This window comes from Mustela nigripes, chromosome 16 (genome assembly GCF_022355385.1).
Source record: "Mustela nigripes isolate SB6536 chromosome 16, MUSNIG.SB6536, whole genome shotgun sequence".
Lineage (NCBI taxonomy): Eukaryota > Metazoa > Chordata > Mammalia > Carnivora > Mustelidae > Mustela > Mustela nigripes.
In genome coordinates this window covers 7,631,115-7,654,876 of record NC_081572.1, presented here as the reverse complement: position 1 = coordinate 7,654,876, position 23,762 = coordinate 7,631,115, and the positions used below count along the sequence as shown (strand labels likewise).

At 50.6% G+C, this 23,762-nt stretch overlaps 1 protein-coding gene across 4 annotated transcripts in view; it reads right to left on the bottom strand.

Moving 5' to 3' along the window:
* SLC39A11 (solute carrier family 39 member 11) overlaps window positions 1-23,762 on the bottom strand; it is a 321,667-nt gene that overhangs the window by 215,636 nt on the left and 82,269 nt on the right. For 3 of the 4 annotated variants that reach the window (XM_059380746.1, XM_059380747.1, XM_059380748.1), the window contains one exon: window positions 5,511-5,652. In XM_059380746.1, the coding sequence (XP_059236729.1) occupies window positions 5,511-5,652 (142 nt within the window). The remainder of the gene's footprint in view (window positions 1-5,510; window positions 5,653-23,762) is intronic. The other variant, XM_059380745.1, reaches the window with a different exon arrangement.

Here is a 23,762-nt window from a genome sequence, read left to right as displayed (position 1 = left end):
TGAGGCAGAAATACAGTGAGAGGCTCTAAGAGGCAGAAGGAAACCAGGAGAACCCCGTTCTCTTGCTGCGTGGTATTCCTGTAGGCTGAGGCAGAAATACAGTGAGAGGCTCTAAGAGGCAGAAGGAAACCAGGAGAACCCCGTTCTCTTGCTGCATGGTATTCCTGTAGGCTGGTTACCAGCCAGAGGAAGATGACCTTTTCTAAAAAATTGTGAAGTGCTGCTATAGGCAGAGTTGTGTGCCCCTCCAATTCCTACGTTGAAGCCTTAACCCTTGTACCCCAGAATGTCACTGGATTTGGAGACAGGATCTTTCAAAAGTAGGCGGAAAGGAGTTCATCTGGCCCCTAATCCACCTGACTGGTAAGGAGAGGTAAGGACACTGCAGCACAGAGGGGAGACCGCGTGAGGTCCCAGGGAGAAAACAGCCATCTACAAAGCAAGAAGAGGGACCTCCAAGGAAACCAATCCAGCTGCCACCTCAGGCGCCCAGCCTCCGGAACGTGGGGTGGGGGGGTAGGTTCTGCTGTTTAAGTCACCCAGTCTATGGGCCTTCGTTATGGCAGCCTGAAGACTGCCATAAGTCTGCCTCTAAGCCCAGGCCTTGTGAAAATGCACACACCCCAAATGACTGCCCAGCTTAGGAAAAGGCACACAGACAAGAAAAGTGCTACTTGAGCATTCAGTATTAGCTGACATATGATACTCTCCAGAAGCACAGGGATCCATAAGATGTATGCACCTAGGGATGTTTCCAGGAGGGGGGGCATGCGAACGGTCGTCCCACCCACGCAGAGTCCTGGCTCCTCACTGTGACTTCCTCCTTCAACATCCTCGATGCCCAAGCGCTCCTGCTGATTCTTTTCATTGAACACTTTGCCCTTTGTCCTTCTGCAAAATATCTTCCTATTTCCCTGTATGAAGATGTGGCGTATTTTAATAGCCCCAGTGCTGTGGCCGTGGGTTAGCAGGTGTGGCTCATTCCCAACCTTTGAATGAAGAAACCCAGCTTGCAGGCCTTGGTCCAGAAGGGAGGTGGCAGTGCCTACCTTCCCAGCCCCAGACAACTCGCAATTAGGCCAGGAGAAGACCTGCAAGTGTCCCCTCACCAACCAGTTATGTGGAGGTGGGGGGGAGTGAGGATAGTCTAATTGCTAAAACCACATGCTAAGATACTAGATTTACATTAAAAGCCGTGAAGTTGTTCTTTCATCTTTAGAGGTCTTACTGATCAAAAGTCAAAGTCACCAAGAAACTTCTCGGAACAAACCTAAACATGTGATTTTAGAGACCTGATTACAAAGAAACATTCAGAATTTCTCCTAGGAGCTATCTCTGACTCTTGACAGATTTCAGTTAACTAAATTTGACTCCACTGGGGACAGAAGGAGCATCTTCTTCAAGGAAGACTCAAAAAGTCAGAAGATATGGAAGAAGAAAGAAGTGGCTGTCACAGGAGCTTGGAAGCGGTTTAAGTAAGTCCTCTCTGCTTTGCTAGGATTAAGTTACTGCCAAGGAGTTTCAGTGCCAAAGAAATCTGGCAGCTGGGAGTGGAACACAAGTGGATGGGCTTACAGAGAGAACAGGCAGCTGTCTTGCAAGAAGGGATTTCTCCCTGCACGGTGCCTTCCCCAGGTACCCCCGTATCTGTCGAAAAAGAGAATCCTCCAAAGATCAACCAGCATGAAAATCTACCTCCTAGGTTCATTACCCAGCTAGAGAAGCTGTCTGCAGTTAAAATGCAAATGCACGAGCAGGAGTAAAACACTGTGGATTGTTGAATACCTCAGTGTTTAGCAGCTGTATCCAATCTTTTCCCAGCGGTGCCTAAGAGAGGATGTTTAACTGGGAAAACAGGGGAGAGCCCAAGGTTCACAGGGGACAGTAGGATACCTGGAGGCGAAAAGAGGGCGTCCTGAGGAAGGACAAAGGCATGGGAGAACAGCTGGATTCGGTTCTGGCTCTGGACAGGCAAGCCCCCCGGGGTGCTAATCTGGGCGTCGGGCATGTGGGAACCTTGAGTGGGAAGAGGCAAAGCCTCTCCCCCAAGCTCAGTTCTGTCTCCACAGGAGGATATGACCCAGCAAGTCAGTGGCATAACCAAGAAGGAATCTAAGATGTTAGACTAAGATAACAGCAAACCCATGCTGCCAATGGACTGGTGATGGCCGCCCACGCAGACCTAAAGCCCACCCAACACTAGGTCTGTGCTGGTTTCATTTTGCAAAACGTGGCTTCTAATGGGCCAGAGTATCTAGTGAAAATTATTCCTGCTGGGCAAGTTCTCCTATTACAAAAGAACAGGACATTATGGAAAAATCTATTTCTAACTAGAGATCCTTAAAGCTTATGCTTTCCTGACTCAATCCCCTATTCACTTACCCCTTTGACAAGGTTTGGAAAGGTTTATGGAAAATAAACGGGTGCCACTTTGTAACGAAATAATTCCCCAAATTAAACCTACCACTTTCTCTACTGGAAAATGAGGTTACTCCTGTTCCTTCCACAGATACACAGAATTATGATTCTCCATCTGCCAAGCTAATGGGTCAATGGACAACAAACAAACAAACAAACAAACAAAAAACCAACCTCATTCTTGAAGAAGAGTTTCAACATCCTCCCTCAGAACAAACAACAGATTGAAATGGGCAGTTAACAATGAGTAAAAGAATGGACTGATTCACTTTTTACTACCCTTCTTTAACCTAGCGGGAGTGCCAGTAAAAAAATAAAAATAAAAATCCAACTGGGCAGCTGAATGGGGAAAGCTGAGGGAAAAAAAACCAAAAAACAAAAAAACAAAAAATCCCCAAGATCTAGATGACCATCAGGGTCAAGGAGCCATTAGAAGTGTGATGGATGGTATAGACCTTTGGCTTCTAAAAACACACTATTTTGCATAAAATGTCAAGAGATACATGAACCTTTTGGTTAGCATTCATGGACCCTAGATGTATAGAACTTCTGGCCTAATTTTTGGAACTTACTCAACTTTTCTGCCCACAGGGAGGTACCTATAAAAAGGTTCTCTGCCACATTCTTTATAAAAGCCTAAGACTGGAAACAACCTATAGCGCCACCAAGAGGGGACAAAGTAAGTAAGATCATGGCCAGTAGCAAGAATGGGAAGGTGTTTTCACCGAAAAAACCCAAGGGAAGAAACACCGGGCCAAGCATGACCGGAAAACCATATTCTTTCTGAAAGGTCACACAAAGGACTAGAAACGGCGTGCGTGCCTGAGATGGAAGCCTGGACCATAAAGGGCTCGAAGTTGGGAGAAAAATTACTTTTCTATTTTGAATCCATGTGATTCCTTTTTTAATTAAAAGAAAACTAGTTGGCGAAAGATAAAGAAGTAGCCGAATCAAGAGACAGAGAGACTGATGGTTTTCAAAGAACTTCTGGTCTAGCAAAGTCCCCAAAGATCCCAGCCTTGAGAACAGCTGATACCATAACACATTTGGCACCAAGACAGAAATAGGAAAGTATCTCCCGAACGCTGTCCCCAGCCCGGTGGGGCTGCTGCCGCCGCTCAGAGCAGTCAAACCTTCTCTCCCACAGTGCGGCTTTTCTGGCTTTTCCTCCTGCTGAAGCAATTATGAAACATTATAACAGCAGCGCCAATATTATTTTTTAAAGGCCGATGTTATTCACTAAATACCCATCAAACCGATCTCCGTGCTCCATTGACAGCCCGCTGCGGGGAAACCCAGAGAGCATAAATAATGCATCTTTGGGCTCGATTGCTGGCGGGTCAGCAAATGGCCCTTCTCCGCTCTGGAGCCTTCCATTGCCTGATGCCCACAGGTGTGTCCAGGTGAGCAGAAGAGTGACCTTCTGGAGATAGCTGGGCGCCCTCAGGCTCGGCAAACCACCTCCATGCTCTCAGGGGCACATCTGACAAGTTAGCAACGGCAAGGGAGGGCAGCCCGGTCACCAGTTCTGACTAGGTGTGTGTCCTCAGCAGAGGACAGGTCATCTCCCTCCCACACAGCCCCCCACTTTCCCCCTCTACCCTGGGTTGCAAAGAAGATCCGAGAGTCCCGGGAGGCGTTCCTACAGGGCCAACTCCCTCTGGCCCTACGTTCTCCTGGCTGCACTGGACAAGGCTATCCAAGGGAGCGCGACTGTTTACCTTTTTTGACTAACAGGCTCTGAACCTCCCCGCTATAGCCTTGAAAAAAAAAAAAAAACTGGGGGGTTGGAATAAAATCTGGCCAACCTTTTCATCCAAGAGAAGGCTCAGAATCAGAACTTTTATAAAGGCTTCAGAGAGGTACACAGGAGTGCCAGCTAGTAAGGGCTGACAGAAGTCTTCTGCCTCTGTGTTCCCACGGTTCGGCATGACAAATAGCAAGTTTTCCTGGAGGACAGGGCTCCATCCTGGTCTCTGGATAGTTCCTGATTCTCCAGTAGAAGGGGAACAGCAGAAAACACCTACGTCGCTCTGATTCAAATATGAATGGCATGTGTGCTTGGGGGCGGGGGCAGAATGTTCGCGCTAACCCTCCCATACGGGGAGCCCATGTTAGATGAGTCTGCACCTCCTGACTACGTCCCACCGGGGAAGTCGTAAGAGGCATGAGGATCAACCCAAGCGGGGAAGATATTCGAGGTCCACATGGATGATTCATGCCGGACACAGTCGGAACACAGTTCGGCGAGAACCGGCATCACTGTGACTTTGGTGCACTGACTCCCCCTGAGGTCTAGAGATCGCCTTGGTTTACACGTGGCAAAAAGATCAAATTCAAATCCCAGCATGGAAACGTGAAAGGGCTCTCCTCCTGTGAACACTAACGCGAAGACAATGCCCGTACACCCGTCTGTCTCTCCCCGATTCATCAAGACAGAACCCTGTGCCGGAGAGGAGCCACCCGTTCTCGACAGCTTTTCAGTGGTTTTAGCCCCAAGTCTGCAGTCTATAGAGGAAGTGGGGGGGCGCGGGGGGCATATATGTCACAGCCTTGGACTTCAGTAAATTCAAAGGGAAAGAAAGGCATCTACCTCTCCTCATGCTAACTGGTTCTTCCATTAGCCAAATGCCCTGAACGAGCGTGATGATGAGACGAGCAGGGGAGGTCTTGCCCCAACGCTGGAAAACCATGTGCCCCTTCCCAGGGTACCCTCCACCCCTTGTCAGTGGGACACGGCCTGGCTGCCACCATTTCCCAGCTGTGTCAAAAAGAGGAAAGTCGTGTGGATGGAAAGGAGCCTTCAGGGTCTGTTAGACAGGGGGAGACCCAAATCAGCCCCGTCCCAGCAGAGGGGTCCCACTTGGCCTGGCTGGGAAGGCAAAGAGAAGGCCCTGTGAGCTCCTGCAGGTGGTCTGGAGAGCAACAGGGAAGGAAGACACGGGGCCAGTTACCGGCCCGGCCCTGTGCCACAGTAGGGTAAGTCGCATGTCTGGAAAGGACAGAACATGGGCCCCTTCCCCTGTTCTTCCTCTGCCGCCACGCCGGAGCCTCGGCTGCCTGACCCAGCCCAGGGTCTGCAGGGAGCTTGCCTGAAAGGAGCCCAGCTCTACCTATCCGGATGGAAAGTTCACTCTCAGGGAAGAGCAGCCGGGGACCCTCAGTGTCAGACTTCTTCAGCGACGCGGGGGTGAAGTTCAGTGCCAGGGCCGTCGGGGGATCTTCTGCTGCACCCTGAAACAAGAAGCAGTGCCGTCACTGTAACACCCCACCACCTTCGCTCCCCAGACCCCTCCAGCTCAGAGCCGCCCGGGCAGCCGGCCAGTCTGTCCCAAAAGTGCTGGGGCTCCTCACAAGGAAGACGACGAGCTTTCTGGTTGTAGAGCTTCTGGGGTGACAAAAGCCCTGGGATCTGAGGACCGTTCGATGCTGATCCTAAAAATGGGAAGAACACATCCTGGGAAAGGAAGGGGGGCAGTCCACGCTGCATCACCGCAGGGCAAAGGCACAAGGAACTCAGCTCCAAAACCGTCCCAAGAAGGCTACATGGCAGGTTCTCTTGGATGGTGGCCTTGCTACATATAGGAACAAGGTCAAGGTTTTTAGGAACTGACCACCTTCACGGTTCTCATGAGATCCAAAGGAGACACGATCCAAACAAAAGCACCTGCAAAGAAGGAAACAGTGCCCGTCGAGGGGACCCAACATATTCGGAGTGAAGTCCCGACGGACCTTAAGACAGCCATGTCACCTTTGTGCTTTGTCTGTCACTCCTTAATGCGACGGTCTCTACATTAATGAGGCAAAATCTTGATTTTCATCTCCATGTTTATGTGACTAAGACTTACAGACTGCCAACTTTGCGGCTCCTTGGTGAACAAGACAAAGTCACAGCTTCTCGTGAAGCCTACGTTCCAATAGGAACAGATAAATGAGACCATAATGGGACCGAGCTTCTCTTCGAAAGGCATCCGCGGAAACCTCTCGGACTCTGCTAATGGGTCACAGAGGCACAGGATCCTGACGGGGTTGAGGAAGATGGGTAAGCAGCCCTGAGAGGGCTTTCTCCAAACATGCTGATGTTGATCACTGAGGGAAGGTGAGTAGAATCACCTCCATGGGCAAACAAAACAAAACAAACAAAAAACTAAAACCAACCACCAAGATATTTTTTAAAATCCAGGCAAAAATAATTTCAAAACAGAAGTTTCCACTTAAAATATGTGTCTCGGGCGCCTAGGTGGTGGCTCAGTGGGTTAAGCCTCTGCCATCGGCTCAGGTCATGATCTCAGGGTCCTGGGATCGAGCCCCGCATCAGGCTCTCTGCTCGGCGGGGAGCCTGCTTCCCACCCTCCGCCCCATTCTCTGCCTGCTTCTCTGCCTACTTGTGATCTCTGTCTGTCAAATAAATAAAGAAAATCTTAAAAAAAATAAAAAATAAAATATGTGTCTCTAATATAGGAGAGGAGAAGACTGATGATCCAATCACTGAAATGCACCCAGGTATAAGCAACTACTAAAAGTCTCGGTTAAACTGTTTTCCAGAAGGAACCTCATCAAAGTTATACCTGGGTGTGTGTTACACAGACACACAGACACACACACACACACACACACACACAGGCACACGTGTCTCCTTGTTTTCCAGTGTCCCTGGGGATCAGGAGTCGAAAGAGAATCTAATAATTCAGATATTTAAGTTCATTATTTCTTTCCAATGACACGTTGAAAACAAAGACATAAGCCCTTCCTCCCACATCATCCCATTTGTCCAACCCATCGACATTGTCCTGGTCATTTTATTGGGCGACATCGTCCATAAGGCATTTGAAATAAGGGTGGTGACACCTCACAGAACCCTGTTGTAAATGAGGGGAAAAAAAAAGAAAAGCCTCGTGGCTCTGTCTGAGCTTCTCTTGTTCTGGTCCTCGGGCCCCTTCACAGAGTTCCAGGGGCGGCAGGATGTCCCCTGCTCTGTCCCTGGGAGGAGCACCAAGAGAGGCAGCCTGTCACACCGTATCACAGTCAAGGCTGGCACTACAGATGGACGGAATCGTGGGGACAGAAGGGACTTTGAGAGGGCCAGTCTCTCCCCCTGAAGAAACCCCCTCTCGGCACCCCCGGGTGACAGCTGGTGTCTGCGCTGGGCCATGGGCCACCGAGTCACGGCTCTGTGTTTGTGTGCTTTACTTGTTTCTAATTCTCTGCCGCGCACTGACATCGGAGGAATTACTGCAGCAATAAAAGGCATGTTTCACCGCGAGAATGTGTCAGCTGATTTTCCTTCCTTTGTCTTCCTTCGTAAGGGGATTTTTTTATAATGTGATTGATGCATCACTGGGGAAAGGATAGGGAAAGAGGACCACTTCCTTACAGCAGAATCATCACACCATTTACATGCCTGACGTTGCTTACTTGGCCCATTCAGCAAGGTGTGGCTTGGGGGGACCTGGTTTTACCTGAGAACAGTGGTTTTCAGCCTGGGTGATTCTGACGCCCAAGGGACACTGGCAATGAGCACGTTTTTGTGCAGGGAGCAGGGGAGAGGAATATTGGCTTCTAATGGGCAGAAGCTAGGGGAGCTGCTAAGCATCCTAACTGCACGGGACAGGACCCCCCCCCCCAACAAAATGACGCAGCCAGAGGTCACCAAGACAAGGCTGAGGGAGCACTGCTTTTGAATGATTTAGGATGGTCAGGGCCCCGAAGCTCCCTATGTTGCTGGTAACACTAGAAACTCACAGGCCCTCTTTTTTACTGTGAAGGTCAGAATTTTGCCACTTTTTCTAGGAAGCCTGCCTCCCTTCGTGGATCTGGAAAATTCTTAGGAAGCAACCACCGAGTCCCAGAACCACGCCAGGTTCTGGCAAAACGAGGTCAGCCAAGTCCTTGTGAATCTTGAGTTCTCCTTCCAGAGACAGAGGATAAAGTAACAATAAATGGAAAACAGAGTGCCGGGAACTGATAAAACAAGAAGATGTCGCAGTCCCAACCAGACAGCCCGGCCACGCGCCCAGGGTTCCGGCGTCAGGAGAGGCCCTGTTCCCGCACCTGGCAGGTGCACTAGCTGGCCGGGAAATGTTAAGGATGGAGCGCTCCCCTCCACGGAGGATGCTGAAGGTGGCCTCTCTGGGGTTTGAGCAAAGTCCCTGGGAGTCAGGGAAGAAGCCACACTGATTTCTGCAGACCATGTTTCCGGCAAGGCCTAGCAAGGCAAACGTCCCCCCCGCCCAGCCATCTCCTTTCTCCATTTTATGCCACCTCCAACTCACTTAGAAGCTGTCCATCTAAAGAACCAAGATGCCCTTCAGTGGACGAATGGATAAGGAAGATGTGGTCCATATACACCAATGGAGTATCATGCCTCCAACAGAAAGGACGAATACCCAACTTTTGTAGCAACATGGACGGGACTGGAAGAGATTATGCTGAGTGAAATAAGTCAAGCACAGAGAGTCAATTATCATCTGGTTTCACTTATTTGTGGAGCATAACAAATAGCATGGAGGATATGGGGAGATGGAGAGGAGAAGGGAGTTGGGGGAAATTGGAAGGGGAGGTGAACCATGAGAGACTATGGACTCTGAAAAACAATCTGAGGGTTTTGAAGGGGCGGGGGGGGGGGTAGGAGCTTGGGGTACCAGGTGGTGGGTATTAAGCATGGAGCACTAGGTGTGGTGCATAAACAATGAATACTGTTACGCTGAAAAGAAATAAAAAATAAAAATTAAACGAAAAAAAAGAAGCTGTCCATCTAAAAGCTAGACAAGGACCGGGCACACCCACAGAGTGAAGCCAAGGATTGCTTCCACACCCCATGCCTGGCGACACTCCCCACGCCTCTCGGAGTCCAGACAGCGGCCAGCCTCCTAGCACTCCTTCCAGACTCCCTTCTGGGATTCTCCATGTCGCCCACCCTCTCCACTCAACCGCGGATGGGGACAACAGAAATAGAAACGCATCCCTCGAAATTTCAAGGAATGGCCCCCGTGGGAGATGCCAGTGCTGCTTTGGTGGTTCGATGTAATGCCCATGAACGTAGAGTCAGGAAGCTCCTACAGGGCTGACCCCACCCCTCGCTCCCTGGGGGCTGGGCTGCTCCCGGAGCACGCAGACTGCCCGTGGAGGGGGCGGCGATGCCCTAAACACAGCCTTGGCCTGTGCACCAGTGACCAAGAGCCTGGGGAGAAATTCCTTCTCTACATCCTCCTCTTGCTTTGCTGACGACGGCACAGCCCTCTCGACGGGTTATCACCGCCTTACAGGTCTGGGGCTTTTCTGTTCTTCTGTACCTTCTGCAAAGCTTTTCCAGTCGTGCTTCCCACTCCATCCCTGCCCGCCCTGCGAGGACAGCAGGGCGAGGCCTTCCAGAGCAGACATCTGAGTAACGCAAGCTGCTCCCGACTCCCCACCACAGCCCTGAGAGCCGGCTGGGCTGCCCGTCGGCCCGGGATGGGTCTGGCAGGTTCCCTTGGGCTCCTGGATTGCTGGTCACCAAATGCCAAGGTGCCAGATACACAGGCTCCTTCCCAAAGTACAAGTCTTGATTTTCTTCCGCACCACCCCTCCCCCCAAGTCCTCCTCCGGCCCTTCTCCCCCATCCCCGCCCACCCCTCCAAATCCAGCGTGGTCCCCAAAGCAGGGAGGCAGCTGCCGGGAGGCACCAGGCAGCACCACCCAGGGCCACGGAACTTGAGATTGCGGTCTTCTTGCGACAGAATTATTATTAATTGTTATTATTATTAATGGCTCAGAGCAAGTGTCTGGTTCAGAACAAACACAGCCATTTCCACCCACTCTGGAAAGGCTGTGCAAAGGGGCAGGAGCTGGAGAATAATTAACACTTTCCAGAAGCCAAAGAGAAGGAATGGGGAGGAAAGGAAAGAAGGAAGAAAGAGAATGGGGGAGGGAGGGGGGAGGAAAGCAGCCCCCAGGATGTCTTACATGGAAACAGAAGGCTCCAGAAAATAATACCGTTTATCTCCGCTAAGAAATACAGTCTGGGGGCGCCTGGGTGGCTCAGTGGGTTAAGACTCTGCCTTCTACTCAGGTCATGATCTCGGGGTCCTGGGATCAAGCCCCACATCAGGCTCTCTGTCCGGCAGGGGCCCTGCTTCCTCCTCTCTCTCTCTCTCTCTCTCTGCCTGCCTCTCTGCCTACTTGTGATCTCTCTTTGTCAAATAAATAAAATCTTTAAAAAAAAAAAAGACAGTCCGGGTGCCGCTCATCGGGGTTTGCCGTCCTGGGCACCAGGGGGAGAAGCTGCCCGCGGAAGCTTCTAGAGCCCCAGAGAAATGAGTCCCACAAGGAAAAGCCTAGAGCACAGCCAGGGGGTTGAAGCCATGCAGAGATGAAGAAGTCTGTAAGGGCAAAGGGAAGCCCATTGCCGAAGCACAATGGACATGGGCCCCTAGGAGCCAACACACTGCGGGCCCCAAAACTCTGCAAGAAGTTCAAGGCCATTTGCTCCAAGTCCCAATGGCCAGCTTCCATGTGTTCACCTGCCTCTGGCTCTTCTCCCAGTGGGACATCTAATTGCTGTGAATAACCTCCAGGGCAGGGCAGAGAAGACCACCCTCAGCCACTCATAGGCACGCTGCCTGCCAAGTTCATTCAGGCTGGGGGTGCTCTGGGATGACTCTGAGCTCCCCCGACCCCACAGAGGGCGGGTTCTTTAACTGGGGTGGACCAGCAGGTCAGAGTTCTCTCATGAGGGGTGAAGGCAAAGGTCAGAGGATGACGTGGGGCCCCTGCCAGCCCCCTAGCCAAAGCTAAAGCGAGGCCACGATACACCCCGGTGCAGAAGGGAACGAGGGTCTGAGCAGGGCTGCAGCCCCTCCCGTGGGGACGCGGGCCAAGCTGATGCTACGGAAGGTGCCTGGAGCCCACGTGGGCTGAGCCTCCCCCTCCGCCCAGCCTCTGCCTCCCGTCATCCCCACTTCACCCAGACACACAAGGTGACATTAAATAATTGATGCTGTTTTTATTACCGGGAAATTGCAATAATAATGACACTCGTAACACAATCTTAAATTATTCCACATAATGGAAAAAAAATTAAATGTCGCCCCTGATCACTAGCCAGAATAGGGATGACACTTACATAATAGATGACCTTCTCTCCCAGTGAGCCCGGCAGCAGCCTGCTGCCCAGAGCCTGGCTGGCCTGAGGTGACAAGTGGCTGGCCTCAAAGCAACAGGGACACAGAGCAGTGTCACCGAGGGTACAATCCTGCCTCAGGCTCTTTCAGGCAGGACGCTGCCATTTTTCTGACCTCAGTCTCCCTATGTGTTCAGGGATCCTGGTTCATAACCAGGAGCCTTACAGACAAGGAAAATCACAGCTCCAAGAACTTGGTCCCCTACCTGGTTTACCCTGTCTGAGGACACTAGGAATGCACCTCTAACTCAGCCTATGTTCCCTCTCTCCATGGCAACAGCAATGGCCAGCAACGCAGGTTTTCAAGCTTCTAAGTGCTCAATGCTGGATACTTCTAAAATCTGGGCTAAAGAACACTGAGCTCCCTTCTCCAGGAAGCCTTCCTGGATGGGCCCGGCCTCATCTGGATTAGAAATGCTTCCCTCTCTGTGCTCCCCAGACATCCCAACCATGCTCCTGTCACAGCATTTACCAAACAGCACACAGTAACTTCCGGGCGTCCTTGGCCACCCCAAAACCATGGGATCCTCAAAGCAGGAGCCATGCCTTCTTGCTCCCCTGTCAGGCTCAGTACTATGCCCATGTTCACTAACCCCATTAATTGCCAGAATGAATGATACACCCAAACCTCCACAATGAGAGGGGAAATGTTGCAGAACATACAACACAAAGACCCAGGTGACCACAAAACGGTTAGGCCTTGAGAAAGAAGGAAAGAGGGATCCATGCAGAATGAGAAAGCAAAGCCATCGCAGTAATCAAGGCTGTCTAGCTAAGGGCAAGAAGTAGGGCTTCCCACCCACGCGTGCTTCTGCCCCTCTGATAATGACAATGTGCAACCCTCAACATCACCCCTGAGACCACGTGAGGATGGGGAGTCCCCTACCCTGTGACCTGCTGCCCAACGGCTCCATGTCCACACCCCTTCCTGGCAGGAAAGTTCAGAGTGGGACAGCGCAGCTCGCTCCCCTCAAAGGTAAGACCTCCCTACTCTGAAGCCCATGACCCCTCCAAGGTCACATCTTCCCCCTTCCTGCCCACGTCCTCCATGACCTTGGCCTGGAGCTTCACAATGGCAGAAGTTAATTACGGACTTATAGCTATATTTAAGCTACGTAAGTCTGCTATCACTCAGACTATCTTTTTAGGGACAAAACCTTCTCCTATTTCTGATGCCAAATTACTATTCATAATCAAGCCTATTTAATCACATAAAACTGATTTTAAGGCACATGGCTCTGCAAAGATACAGCTCTCTGAGAGCCTGCAAAGACAGCCCTCCCACAGCCGGCCCAGGTAAGTGGCTCCATGCCACGCCTGTGTTCCAAAGAGTCAAGTCTGCTAGCGTGGCTGACAGAGAGATGGGGGTTGGCAAAGTTTTCCAAACTATTCTCTGCTTTCTGATAACTTGAAATATAACTTTTCCTTGAAACAAAAATACAAATCTAAAGAAATGCAGGTACCTACATATAACGAGGTCTCACCTTCCTAACCCTCAAGGATTACCATCACTTTTAGCCTACTTCTCAGCCTCACTCTGGAGTTCATTAAAATACACCCTTATGATCCACACTGAGCCTTTTCTGGTTTCCCTCCAGCTGGGCTTTCTCAGGCAACTCTTTCTTACCTACATTCTCCTTTGAAAAGATATCAGATCCCTCCAGAAATCTGCAAAAGGACAAGATTTCTCTTCCCAGAAAAAAAAGATTGATAAATGCATGTGCATCAGATGGTCATTGCTAGGTAACAGAACGCCTCAGAACTTAGTAGCTTAAAGCAATGGTTATTAATACCCCTGTGTCTCCAGTCAATGGGGCACTGCTGCCCATCTGCTGTCTGGGCTCAGTCAAGGTTGCCTGGACCCCTGGCTCGCCCAGGGGCTGGATGGTCCAGGATGGCACATGCGTCTGGCGGTGCACACGCTGCTGGCCAGGAGTTGCCTGACTCTTGGCTGGGACACAGGATTCTTCTCTATGTGACCTGTCATTCTCCAACGGATGACACTGGGCTTATTTGTACAGTGAATTCAGGGTTTCAGGGCCAGCAAGATAGGGCAGCATCCAATGTCAAGTGCTGTTCAAGTCTCTGCCAGGATCACATCTGCTACCCTCCCGTTGACCGCAGGCAAGCCAGCGAGCACTGAAGGCATGGATAGGTCAACCACACATCTTGTTGGGAGGTTCGGATGTCATGTTGCCAGAGCACAGAGGACAACAGAGGAAGGATCTGTGCCTGTTTTTGCGATCTACAACAGCATATATGCACAGGCACATAAAATGTTACACCGAACATTTGGGGCCCACAAACCACACGCGGTCTCCCACGGATCTAGCCTGTAGACAGCGGCTCCTGATTAAACTTGCAAATTCAGTCTCATTTCCCCAAAACAGTGCTTCTCTGAGGGGGGACCCTAGGACATATTCTCAGAGATCTGAAGGTTTTATATAAAATTTTTTTAGTTTTATATTTTCACTTCAATGATAATCTATAGAAAAGAAAGAATACTGACAATTTGAATCACCAAGGTGAGCCATTTATGACCAAATCCTACTGCTCGATCTCAGGGCCTTTGTTTGCATTCATCTTTACACTGAGTTGGTCCGAGCTAATTGCTAAGCACAGATTCAAGAGAGAGGTTATGTGTTTGAGCCAAGCTCAGACCTAATGACCTCATGGAGCCTTGCACAGATGATCGAGGGTTCCAAGTAGTTCCAGGAGAGCAGCTGGAGAGCTGACTCTATCTAGCAGCTTTCACTAGACACATGTGCCAGAACCAGTGTTAGAGAAAGCAACTCTGTCTGCAGAAAACCTCTTGTCACTCTGTGCTCAGCATCAAACGTGCCCTCTTATGATACCATATGCGATTCTCCGTACCTTCTTCTGATGTAGACTGACAGGCAGCTTCACCACCTCCACGACGGGCTGAACTTCCCCACCACTAAGATTCCTATGCTCAAATCCTAACCCCCAGCACCCCATAATGAGACTCTATTTGAAGATAAGATCTTTAAAGAGGTAATTAAATCAAAATGCAGTTGTTGGGATGGGATATAATCTAATCTGACTGGTGTTCTTATAAGAGCAGGACATCTGACACAGACACGCATGCAGAGAAGGCAATCTGAAGACACAGAAACAAAATGGTGGGCGACATGCCAAGGAGAGAGGCTTGAAATGGATCTTTCCTTCAGGGCCCTCAGATGGAACCAACCTTGCCAACCTTGATCTTGGACTTACAGCTTCCAGAACTAGGGCAATAAATTTCTACTGTTGAAGCTATCCAGTCTGTGGTACTTTGTAATGGCAGTCCAAGCTGATGGATGTAATCCACCCACCCACCCACCCCCATTTTACGTTTGAGGAAACTAAATCATAAAAGTTAATGACTCAGCTAACATCACGCCATTAGTCAGAGGCACAAGCAGGATTTGAACCCAGAACTACTGATTCCAAATCTCTCTACTCCTCCTCCTACCAGGGTGTGGCCAAGCAGGAATGTATTAAGGCAACTCAAGAAAGGACCCCATAGATAGTGACCCAAGGAGGGTGTGCGGGAACATGCACACACTGGGCACAAAGTCTTATGCTGTTACGTTCGGCGAGGAGAGTTGTCTGAGCACAGTGTTCACAAGGAGCGATCGGTGTGGCGGTCTCTCCAGGCCTGGCACATCCCCCCGAGATATAGAATCATGACCTTTAACATCTCAGCCCACACATAACAGTGAACACTCACTTCACGAGCACAGCTAGATGGAAACTAGAGCAAGGTTCTGTGGGGTAACGGCCCAACGTCATAACTGGGTCTCCAGGCAACAAGAGAAGAACCTAGAAATCTTATTCCTGGTAAAGATGCCCTAAAATGGAAAGCAAGATACAGAGATCGGTCATCAGAAGGGAGAGAGGTGCTCTCGGTGCGAAGCTGGGGGCACTGACCTATCCATGCAGCGAATCAGAGACATAAGCATCACCTCCAACAGAGGAGGAGAGAAGCAGCATGGCTGGGAATCAACACAGCGTCAGTGTTTGTGTCCTGAGCCACTTGGGCACAGTATGGCTTCCCCTGCAGCCCACCAGGTAGCGGCCTGGAAGTACAGCGGTGGTGGGGACAGGGTGGTTGGGTCCCCCCGGCCCCCAGGAGCGGAGGCCTTCCAGCACCGTCACCACCCCTCACACTGCCAGTCCACATCTCCACTGTCAGTCCCTCAGCCTCCCGCCCCTACTTAGCAGCACTGGTCCCCAGGAGACCTTGACCACCAGGGTCTGAAGCCTCAAACCATTGCTGAAAACAGTCTGTCTGCCTCCCCATGATTGTGTCTCTGAGGCTGAGACACACAACTTCCTAACAGGGCTGTGACCAGGGCTTGGGGCCCAGAGAAAGCCAGCTGGGAAAGGTGGAATCAGGGTCCTCTTAGTGACTCAAAGAATGGAAATGGCATTCAAACCACTTCAAAAGAGAAGCTCTGCCTTTGAAGAACAGACTTGATTTTTTTTTTTTTTTAGATGGGGCTTTATGCAAGGCTTCACTCTGCTCAGAGCAGAATTAATTATTCAACGTTATCTGGGCCTGATGCACACTTGGCAGCTGAACGCCAACCTAAACTGCCTGCATCTACAGAATGATTTTCTGCTTCCTGCCTTGGGGAGGTAGAGACCCACACCTTCCCCTTTCTCTCTTCCCTAAGCCTAAATTCCAAAGCACATGCCCCAAGGGAGACACAGGGCCTGCTTGCCAGAGGTTACCACTGCTGCACAAAATCCTGCCTGGTCGGGGGTGGGGCTGTGAGCATCCGTCATTTCCTATCTTGGTTGCCACAGGTCAAGAATCCAGGAGTAAGTTAAACTGGGTCCTTGGCTCAGGGTGTCCTCAGGCTGAAATCAAAGCCTCAATCTCATCTGAGGCTCGGGGCCCGTTTCCAAGGGCACTGGTCATTGGCAGAATTCGGTTTCGGGTAGGTGATCCCAGGGTTCTGGGATCAAGTCCCGCATTAGGATCCCTGTTCCGCTGGAGGCTGCTTCTCCCTCTCCCTCTGCTTGTGCTCTCTCTCTCAAATAAATAAAATCTTTTAAAACATAAATAAATAATGAATCCAGCTTGCACGATATTCATGTTTACACTAACTAGCTGTAAAGTATGACTTTTAGTCTTTTTTTGGTCTTTTTTTTGGTGGAGGAAGGGGCCCATGAAAGTCCAAAGGTAAGCCAGGTATGGTGCCTCTTTGGGGTACCCAATGGTTCTCCTTGCACAGCTCCACAGGGATTAAAAAAGGGCAAAAAAGCTTGTGGGGGCAAGGGGAGCCAGTCCAGCTTGTGGTCCTAAAATGCCGACCTTTGGACTAAGTGACAAACCAGGATAGTCCCCGGGCAGCTGTAGGACAGTGCTGGTATGCTAATTAGTGTGAGGGGAAGGAATCAGCCTCAAGTTATGAACACAGGGCTATAAGGCCATGTTGGGTACTAGCATGGGCCACTTGGTTTAGTCAGAGTCTCCGGTTGTCAGAGTCCCTGGCTAGGCGGGACTCCTAATTCCCATCAACTACCTCACAGCTGGGAGCCAAAGGCCTCCAGGGGTAGGTAAGGATATTACTGAAGCAATTAAAATCCTTCTCAAACACCAGAAAACGAGCATAAAGCTATTCATTACTAACAATGTCAGTAAGACCATTATCCTATTAAAAATCCCATTAAAAAGGAAAAGGAAGAAGAAACTGTGTTGCTCCACGCTAACTCAAGTTAAGTATTAGTGCGAAATACCTGGGCAGTAGGATGAAGAGGGTGCAGAAATGCCAACAAGACGGGGGGAAAGTTAGTATCAAGATAAAAGCATAAGGGAGAGGCTTCCTGGGTGGAGAGGAAGGCAGGACGGACCACCACGGGCAGCTGCAGGGACAGGCAGGGTCAAGGCCACCCCAAGAGCCACAAAGCCTGAACAGGAAGAAAGCTCTGCTGAGACCATACTTGAAGTCTTGCTTGTAAAACAAGGGGCTTTGGCGCAGACCATGATGAAGGCCTGTTCTACTCCCAACCTTCGATAAATCCACAACTGTCTAATTCCAGACGACGGCATCTGCTGCCTCCAAGGGAGAATCCCACCAGTCACACCACCCCAGAACTTTCCCAGCCACTTCCGCGGTGCATCGGAGCAAAAGCCCTTGGCGGCTGCAAGGTGGGGCGCCAGCCCAGCTGGGTCGGGGGACGAGCCCGCCAGGTGACAAGACGAACAGAGGGCAATAATGGAGTGACTCTAGACCCTAAGGGGCATCAAGGGGACAGGGTCTGCCACCACTAGTGGCAGAGGGTTTCAGGGCTATCTTTCCTCAGGCAGAGGATCCTCACGGGGTATCGCACGCAGAGGGCTCCCAAGAGAAGATGGCCCGGCTCTCCTGAGCGAGGATTCCCTGGATTTCAAGGCCAAGGAAAAAGCCCACACAAGCTAACCCGACTAGCTTTCAGGCATGGGCTCGTCTCCCACAAGGACTGTCTGTGGCCACAGCTCCCTCCACACCCCACACAGAAGCTGAGAAGATACCCACAGCTGGAAGACAGGCAGGTTTGGAAGGTGGTGGTATTTTCAGTTCATGGATCTGCTACAGTGAGAAACCACACCTTTTATGATGAGACAGCACCCTGCTGAGACGAATCTGCATACAAGAATGTGTTATGCGTGTGTCCCTGTTGTGTGGGCTCTAACAGAGAAAACCCGGTGGCCGTCTGCAACTGGCCTCCAACACCAGAGTCCCCTCTCAGTGGGGAGACTAGGGCTGCCGTGTCTGCAGGTACCCTGGAGGGCGTAGGCCAATTGAAGAGAGAAAAAGCACAGGAGTCTCCTCCCAAATGAGAAAAACAATCCATCTTGGAAAGCTCCAACCGTCAGGGCAGACAGCCTTTGCAAAAACATGCAAACTTGTCAGAGGCCAAAAGGGACTGATGGCTTTCCTGTAGCACGTCTGCGCAGGTGGGACAATACGGGAGGGATTCCCACTGAACACCTCCCGAGCGGATGCAGGAGGCCAGCAAGTCAGCCTCGGCTTAACCGGAGGGCTGGCTGGAGAGACAGTCCTTGTCAGGATGGCGCCATCAAGGAGAGAGGTTAATATGCGGGTTAACTGTGTCGTGGCCCCTAGACTAAGGAGGGTGCTTTCCTCGGCCGTATCTGTTCCTTTCCACCCTCCATAGCTGCTGTTTCTCCGGGAAGCAACTCCTAGCATTCAGACCCCTCTCCCTACTCGCACCCTCCTCTCCCAGCATCATCTCTCCTCCGACCCGGAACAGCACCCTGCATGCCTCGTGGGCACAAGGAGACAAGATTAATGTGTTCCTCCGGGGGCCTGGAAAGCCAAGTTTGGATGTGGCAGCAGGAGCAAACACCGATCTGGAAAATTAGCTGTTGCCCCCAAAATCCCAGGAGCTAAAGGGGGCAAGCAGGAAGGAAGGTGTCTGTTATTGAATTAAGAGAGGCGTCTCCACGAAGGTAAATACAGGAAAGAGTATGGGCGGATTCACAGCAAACCAGCTGCTTGACATTGTCTCTTTTTCCTACTATTTCTAAGACCAGGACATTTGTGTGGAGGGACCTAGGTGAGGCTCAGAAGGGCTGCTGACAGTGCTTAAGGTCACACCGAGAGAAATGACTAAAGCACAGGTGCATCCCTCAGCCACCTGACTGCCACCCACCTGCCTAAGGGACCAGGTGGGTGGGGCATCTGACGTCAACAGCAGCCCTGCCTACCGCACACACCTGCACCAGCTGCTCACACCTACGTCTGCGAAGTTGGTACCTGAGCCCTCCGCACCAGGTGAGCGAGGCCACATGGGAAAATGTGAGAGCTATACTTCAGGACACAACCAGTCTCAGCCCTGGATTATTCCACCTCCCAAAGAGTTAACTAAAAGGAAAAAAAAATGTTATTTGTTGTGGGGAGCACGGTGCACTGACTTCCCAAGCCACTTAGAGCTTTTCTGGCCCCTAAGCAGCTCCCTGCAGGAGCAGGGATTGAATCCAGAGACCTCGACTCCGCCACCTGAAATGCACAGCTCATGGGTCTGCTCGGGGAGCCAGTGCCAGGGAAGGGGAGGTGGCAAAGTCCTGGGGACTCTTCCCATGCCTGGGACACATTCCCCCAGTTACAGAGCCATGCTATGGGCAGGAAGCAGGACCACAGGGAAGTTCTGGGGTTAGATCCCTTGAGAAAACAGCACCAGGGAAGGATGGCCAAACCAGCTGGTTCCAAGGAGAACACAACTGAACTAGTTTCAGCTGGCCGCCAGGATCCAACCTCACAGGGGAGGGCTTCGCAGGGAGGGCTCTAACTTCTTAGAGGGTCCAGTGTGGGAGAGGAACACATGGGGGGGGGGTACAGCAGATATGAGCCATGGCAACTGTCCCCTAAAATAACACCCTGGGACAAACAACAGGCCAGCTCCAGAACACCAGCCAGGGGACCGTAAGCATGAACAATATGCCACGTATGTTCTCACAGGCTCTCTTCCCCCATCTCTTGCCCTCCCTCTCCCTGTGCATGTGTGTGTGTCCTCCTCTCTCTCTCTCTCTCTCTCTCTCTCACACACACACACACACACACACACTATATTTCCTATGGGTATTTTCAGGACTCCCGTAAATACGCAGGAAAAACTATCCAGAAGGAGACACACCAGACTCATCTCCCAGGTTTCTGTGGAAAAGAAAACCCTGAGAACAGCTGGTGATGGAAGACAAGGATGTCGCTCTTTAATATTTTATAAATATCGTGAAGCCCAGAGGGCATATGTGACACCCAGAGTTCAATGTCGCAGAGTATCACAGCCTCTCGCATATTCTCCCCAAGCCTGGTGTTCCAGCCGCCAGGGCTCCTCTTCACAAAACGGACTCATCCTGCCAGAGTCTGGGGATTGGTGCCCAGGGAGAAAGAGGACAGGGGCGCCCAGCTCTACCAGCCAGGGCTTCCCAGCACCCACAGAAAGTCCCAAAAGCCCCAAACCATTTGTCTTTACGCTGGCAACAGTTAAAAAGCCAGCTTTTAAAAAATTAAGACAAATCACGGGGCACCTGGTTGGCTCAATGGGTTAAGCCTCTGCCTTCAGCTCAGGTCATGATCTCAGGGTCCTGGGATCGAGCCCCGAATCGGGCTCTCTGCTCAACAGGGAGCCTGCCTCCCCTCCTCTCTTTGTCTGCCTCTTTGCCTACTTGTGATCTCTGTCTGTCAAATAAATATATAAAATCTAAAAAAAAAAAAATAAATAAGACAAATCAGCACTCCATAAGTCAGGGTCCTTTGTGGGGTTAGAGAAAAGATGCCAACAACTTATCCTCTCTCTACCCCACACCCCAACTTCTCCCCTGCAAAAAATAAGCAAATAAATAGTTCCTCTTAGCCAGGAACCCACAAGCTAAGCCCAAGATTGCAACTTTCTGCTTCTCGCGGCTACAAGTTCTCACCGTTGCACTGGCAGTACTGTTTATCTGGGCTGGGAAACATGAGCCCGGTACAGGTGACAAGCCGTTCTTCAGAAGCTGTGCGTTCAGGAATCAGCCACACCACACTAACAGGGTTTCCCCTTTAAGCCCGAAACAAAGAGAATCCTGAGTGTCTGTGCTGAACTGCCAGAGAGGCAGAGAAAAGAAGGCGCTAATAACAGCAAATATATAACAGCCCTATCAACTTAATATCTACATGAAAAAACAAGCTTTGACATCTTGCTGAGGGCAAAACTTATCGAAGAGAATTAAGTCCACTGTAATATACCAGGATTTTCCCCGAAGGCTCCCATTTATGCCTATTAAAAAGGAGATTGAAGGATTAGCTAAGAGAACAGCAATCCAAGGGGGCCTGTGTCGAAGGACTGTGAGTCCTGGGGTCACGTTGGGCTTCTAACCTCTCCAGGAGGTGAGAGGAAGGCTCCCCCACAAAAGCAAAGCAGAGAACCAGTATAAAGTCATTTTTCTCCTTGAAAGGACTCCTGCAGGCTCACCTCACCCAACAGGCTCTCCCCTGTGCTTCCCTGTCCACGCCACCCCCATGGGGCTCAGGACTCAGTGTCCCTGGCCATCTCTCCAGTGTTCGGGACACTGGATGACAGCCAGCAGTGCCTCCCCAGTGCTATTGAATGGGATCACCAAGACGCTGAGTTTCCTGCCTCTGAATCAGCCAGACTTCTTATTTCTCAAATTTCATGCTTTTCCACCAGCGTCTGCTTACCAAAGCATGAGGCAGGAAGAAAGAGAAGGTAAGGTCACAGAGTGATGGTGACCGCTCCCTCACTATGACCCTCTCTTAGGACAGTTTTGAGCGTGGTGGTGAACCTGAGTTAAAATAAGACTTTCCAGGGATGTCTGGGGGGCTCAGTGTGTTAAGCCTCTGCCTTCGGCTCAGGTCATGATCCCAGGATTCTGGGATCGAGCCCCGCATCGGGCTCTCTGCTCAGCAAGGAGCCTGCTTCCTCCTCTCTGCCTACTTGTGATCTCTCTCTGTTAAATAAAATCTTTTTAAACAATTATTTTTTTAAAAAAATGAGACTTTCAGTAGCCAGTTACCCTAGAGTCTGCTTATAGACATCATCAAGGTTTGTATTCACCATGGAACATGTGCACACAAACACACACACGCGCGCACACACACACACATTCAGTTCCCCTCCATCTCTGAAAATCAGGTTATTTCTCAGGTGGCCAGAAATCAGCTTGGGTTGACAGTGCAACTCTATCTCCCACAGGAAATGGCAGGACACCCCCAATTCTCAGGAAAACCTCACCCCTTATTCCCAAACCCCTCCCGATGGAGAAGGTGTTCTCTCCTATCATCTACCCAGATGGAGAGCAGGCATCAAAATCACTTGAGTGAGACCACCATCAGCCCTTGCGGTCAGTAGCTCTGCAACGAAGTTTGCCGCCGTCTTGAGTGGAGTGACACGAACAAATGGGATCAGTCCTGAGCAGCTCCCTTTCAGCCAGGGAAGGGGCAGAGCACCAGGAGCGCACCTGTGGGACAAACTCTTCCTTCCCCAGAAGGACAGCCCACCCTGGGAGGGCTACAGTCAGGAGCCCAAGGCGCCCCCAACCCAAAGTATAACAGGGCACATGGAGACCTAAACTGAAGGGTGTGTGCTATGGGGAATCCTGTGAATCGTATAATTCTGATGAATCACAGACCTGTACCTGTATTTAATACATTAATACATTTAATGCATTAAATGTTAATAAAAATAGGGCGCCTGGATGGCTCAGTGGGTTAAGCCTCTGCCTTCGTTCGGCTCAGGGCTCAGGTCATGATCTCAGGGTCCTGGGATCGAGTCCTGCATCGGGCTCTCTGCTCCGCAGGGAGCCTGCTTCCTCCCTCTCTCTCTCTGCCTTTCTGCCTCCTTGTGATCTCTGTCAAATAAATAAATAAAATATTTTTTAAATGTTAATAAAAATAAATTAATTAAAATAAAATATTGTATTATATTTGGGGCCAAAAAAAAGTGGGGGGAGGTGGTGGAGGGGACCTCCAATGCAGCCACGTGGGTAAAGATTTTATCTAACAAAGCCCCTATGGTTTGCAAAAAGGGGCTGAAATCCCGACTTTAGGTCAAGTGTCCAAGTGCAAGTTCTGCTTCCAACCTGCTCAGACGTGAGCTTCTCTATGGAATGAGAATGAAAACATTTATGTAACAAGTTTTGCAGGACACCCGGCATGTACTAAGCACTCCATTAATATCATTAATATTAGCTCATTATCACATGGAGTAGTGTGACTGCGGCTGTCTTCGCAGTGGAAACCACAGGGAAAGCGGAAAGAAAAGGGACTCAGTGCCGTCAGTCAGGCTCCCACCACGGAAGAGAAAAAGACATTGCCCGGTGGTCAGCACCACTTTCTCCCTTCATGGTGGATGCCGACTATTGTGGCCTGCCGCGTTAGGAAAGTGCAGGAGAGCATCAGCGGACAGAAGGAGGCGGGGGAGGGTGCAGAGTCGGGCCAGATTTGGGCACTAAGATATAGACAGCCGCCTCCCCCTCCCCAACCCTTCCATTTGATAGAGTCTCTCTGTAGTGTCCCCATCCAACCATAAGCCTAATATTTACCCAGCGAAAGCAGCGCTTGTGTACGTTGCCATCTAAAATCCAATAAGTATGGAGACAGAAAAGAGGCCGCCTGCTCATGAGGCATGAGGGCAAACAGAGCCAGCTCTTTAAAGAGCCATCCAGCTA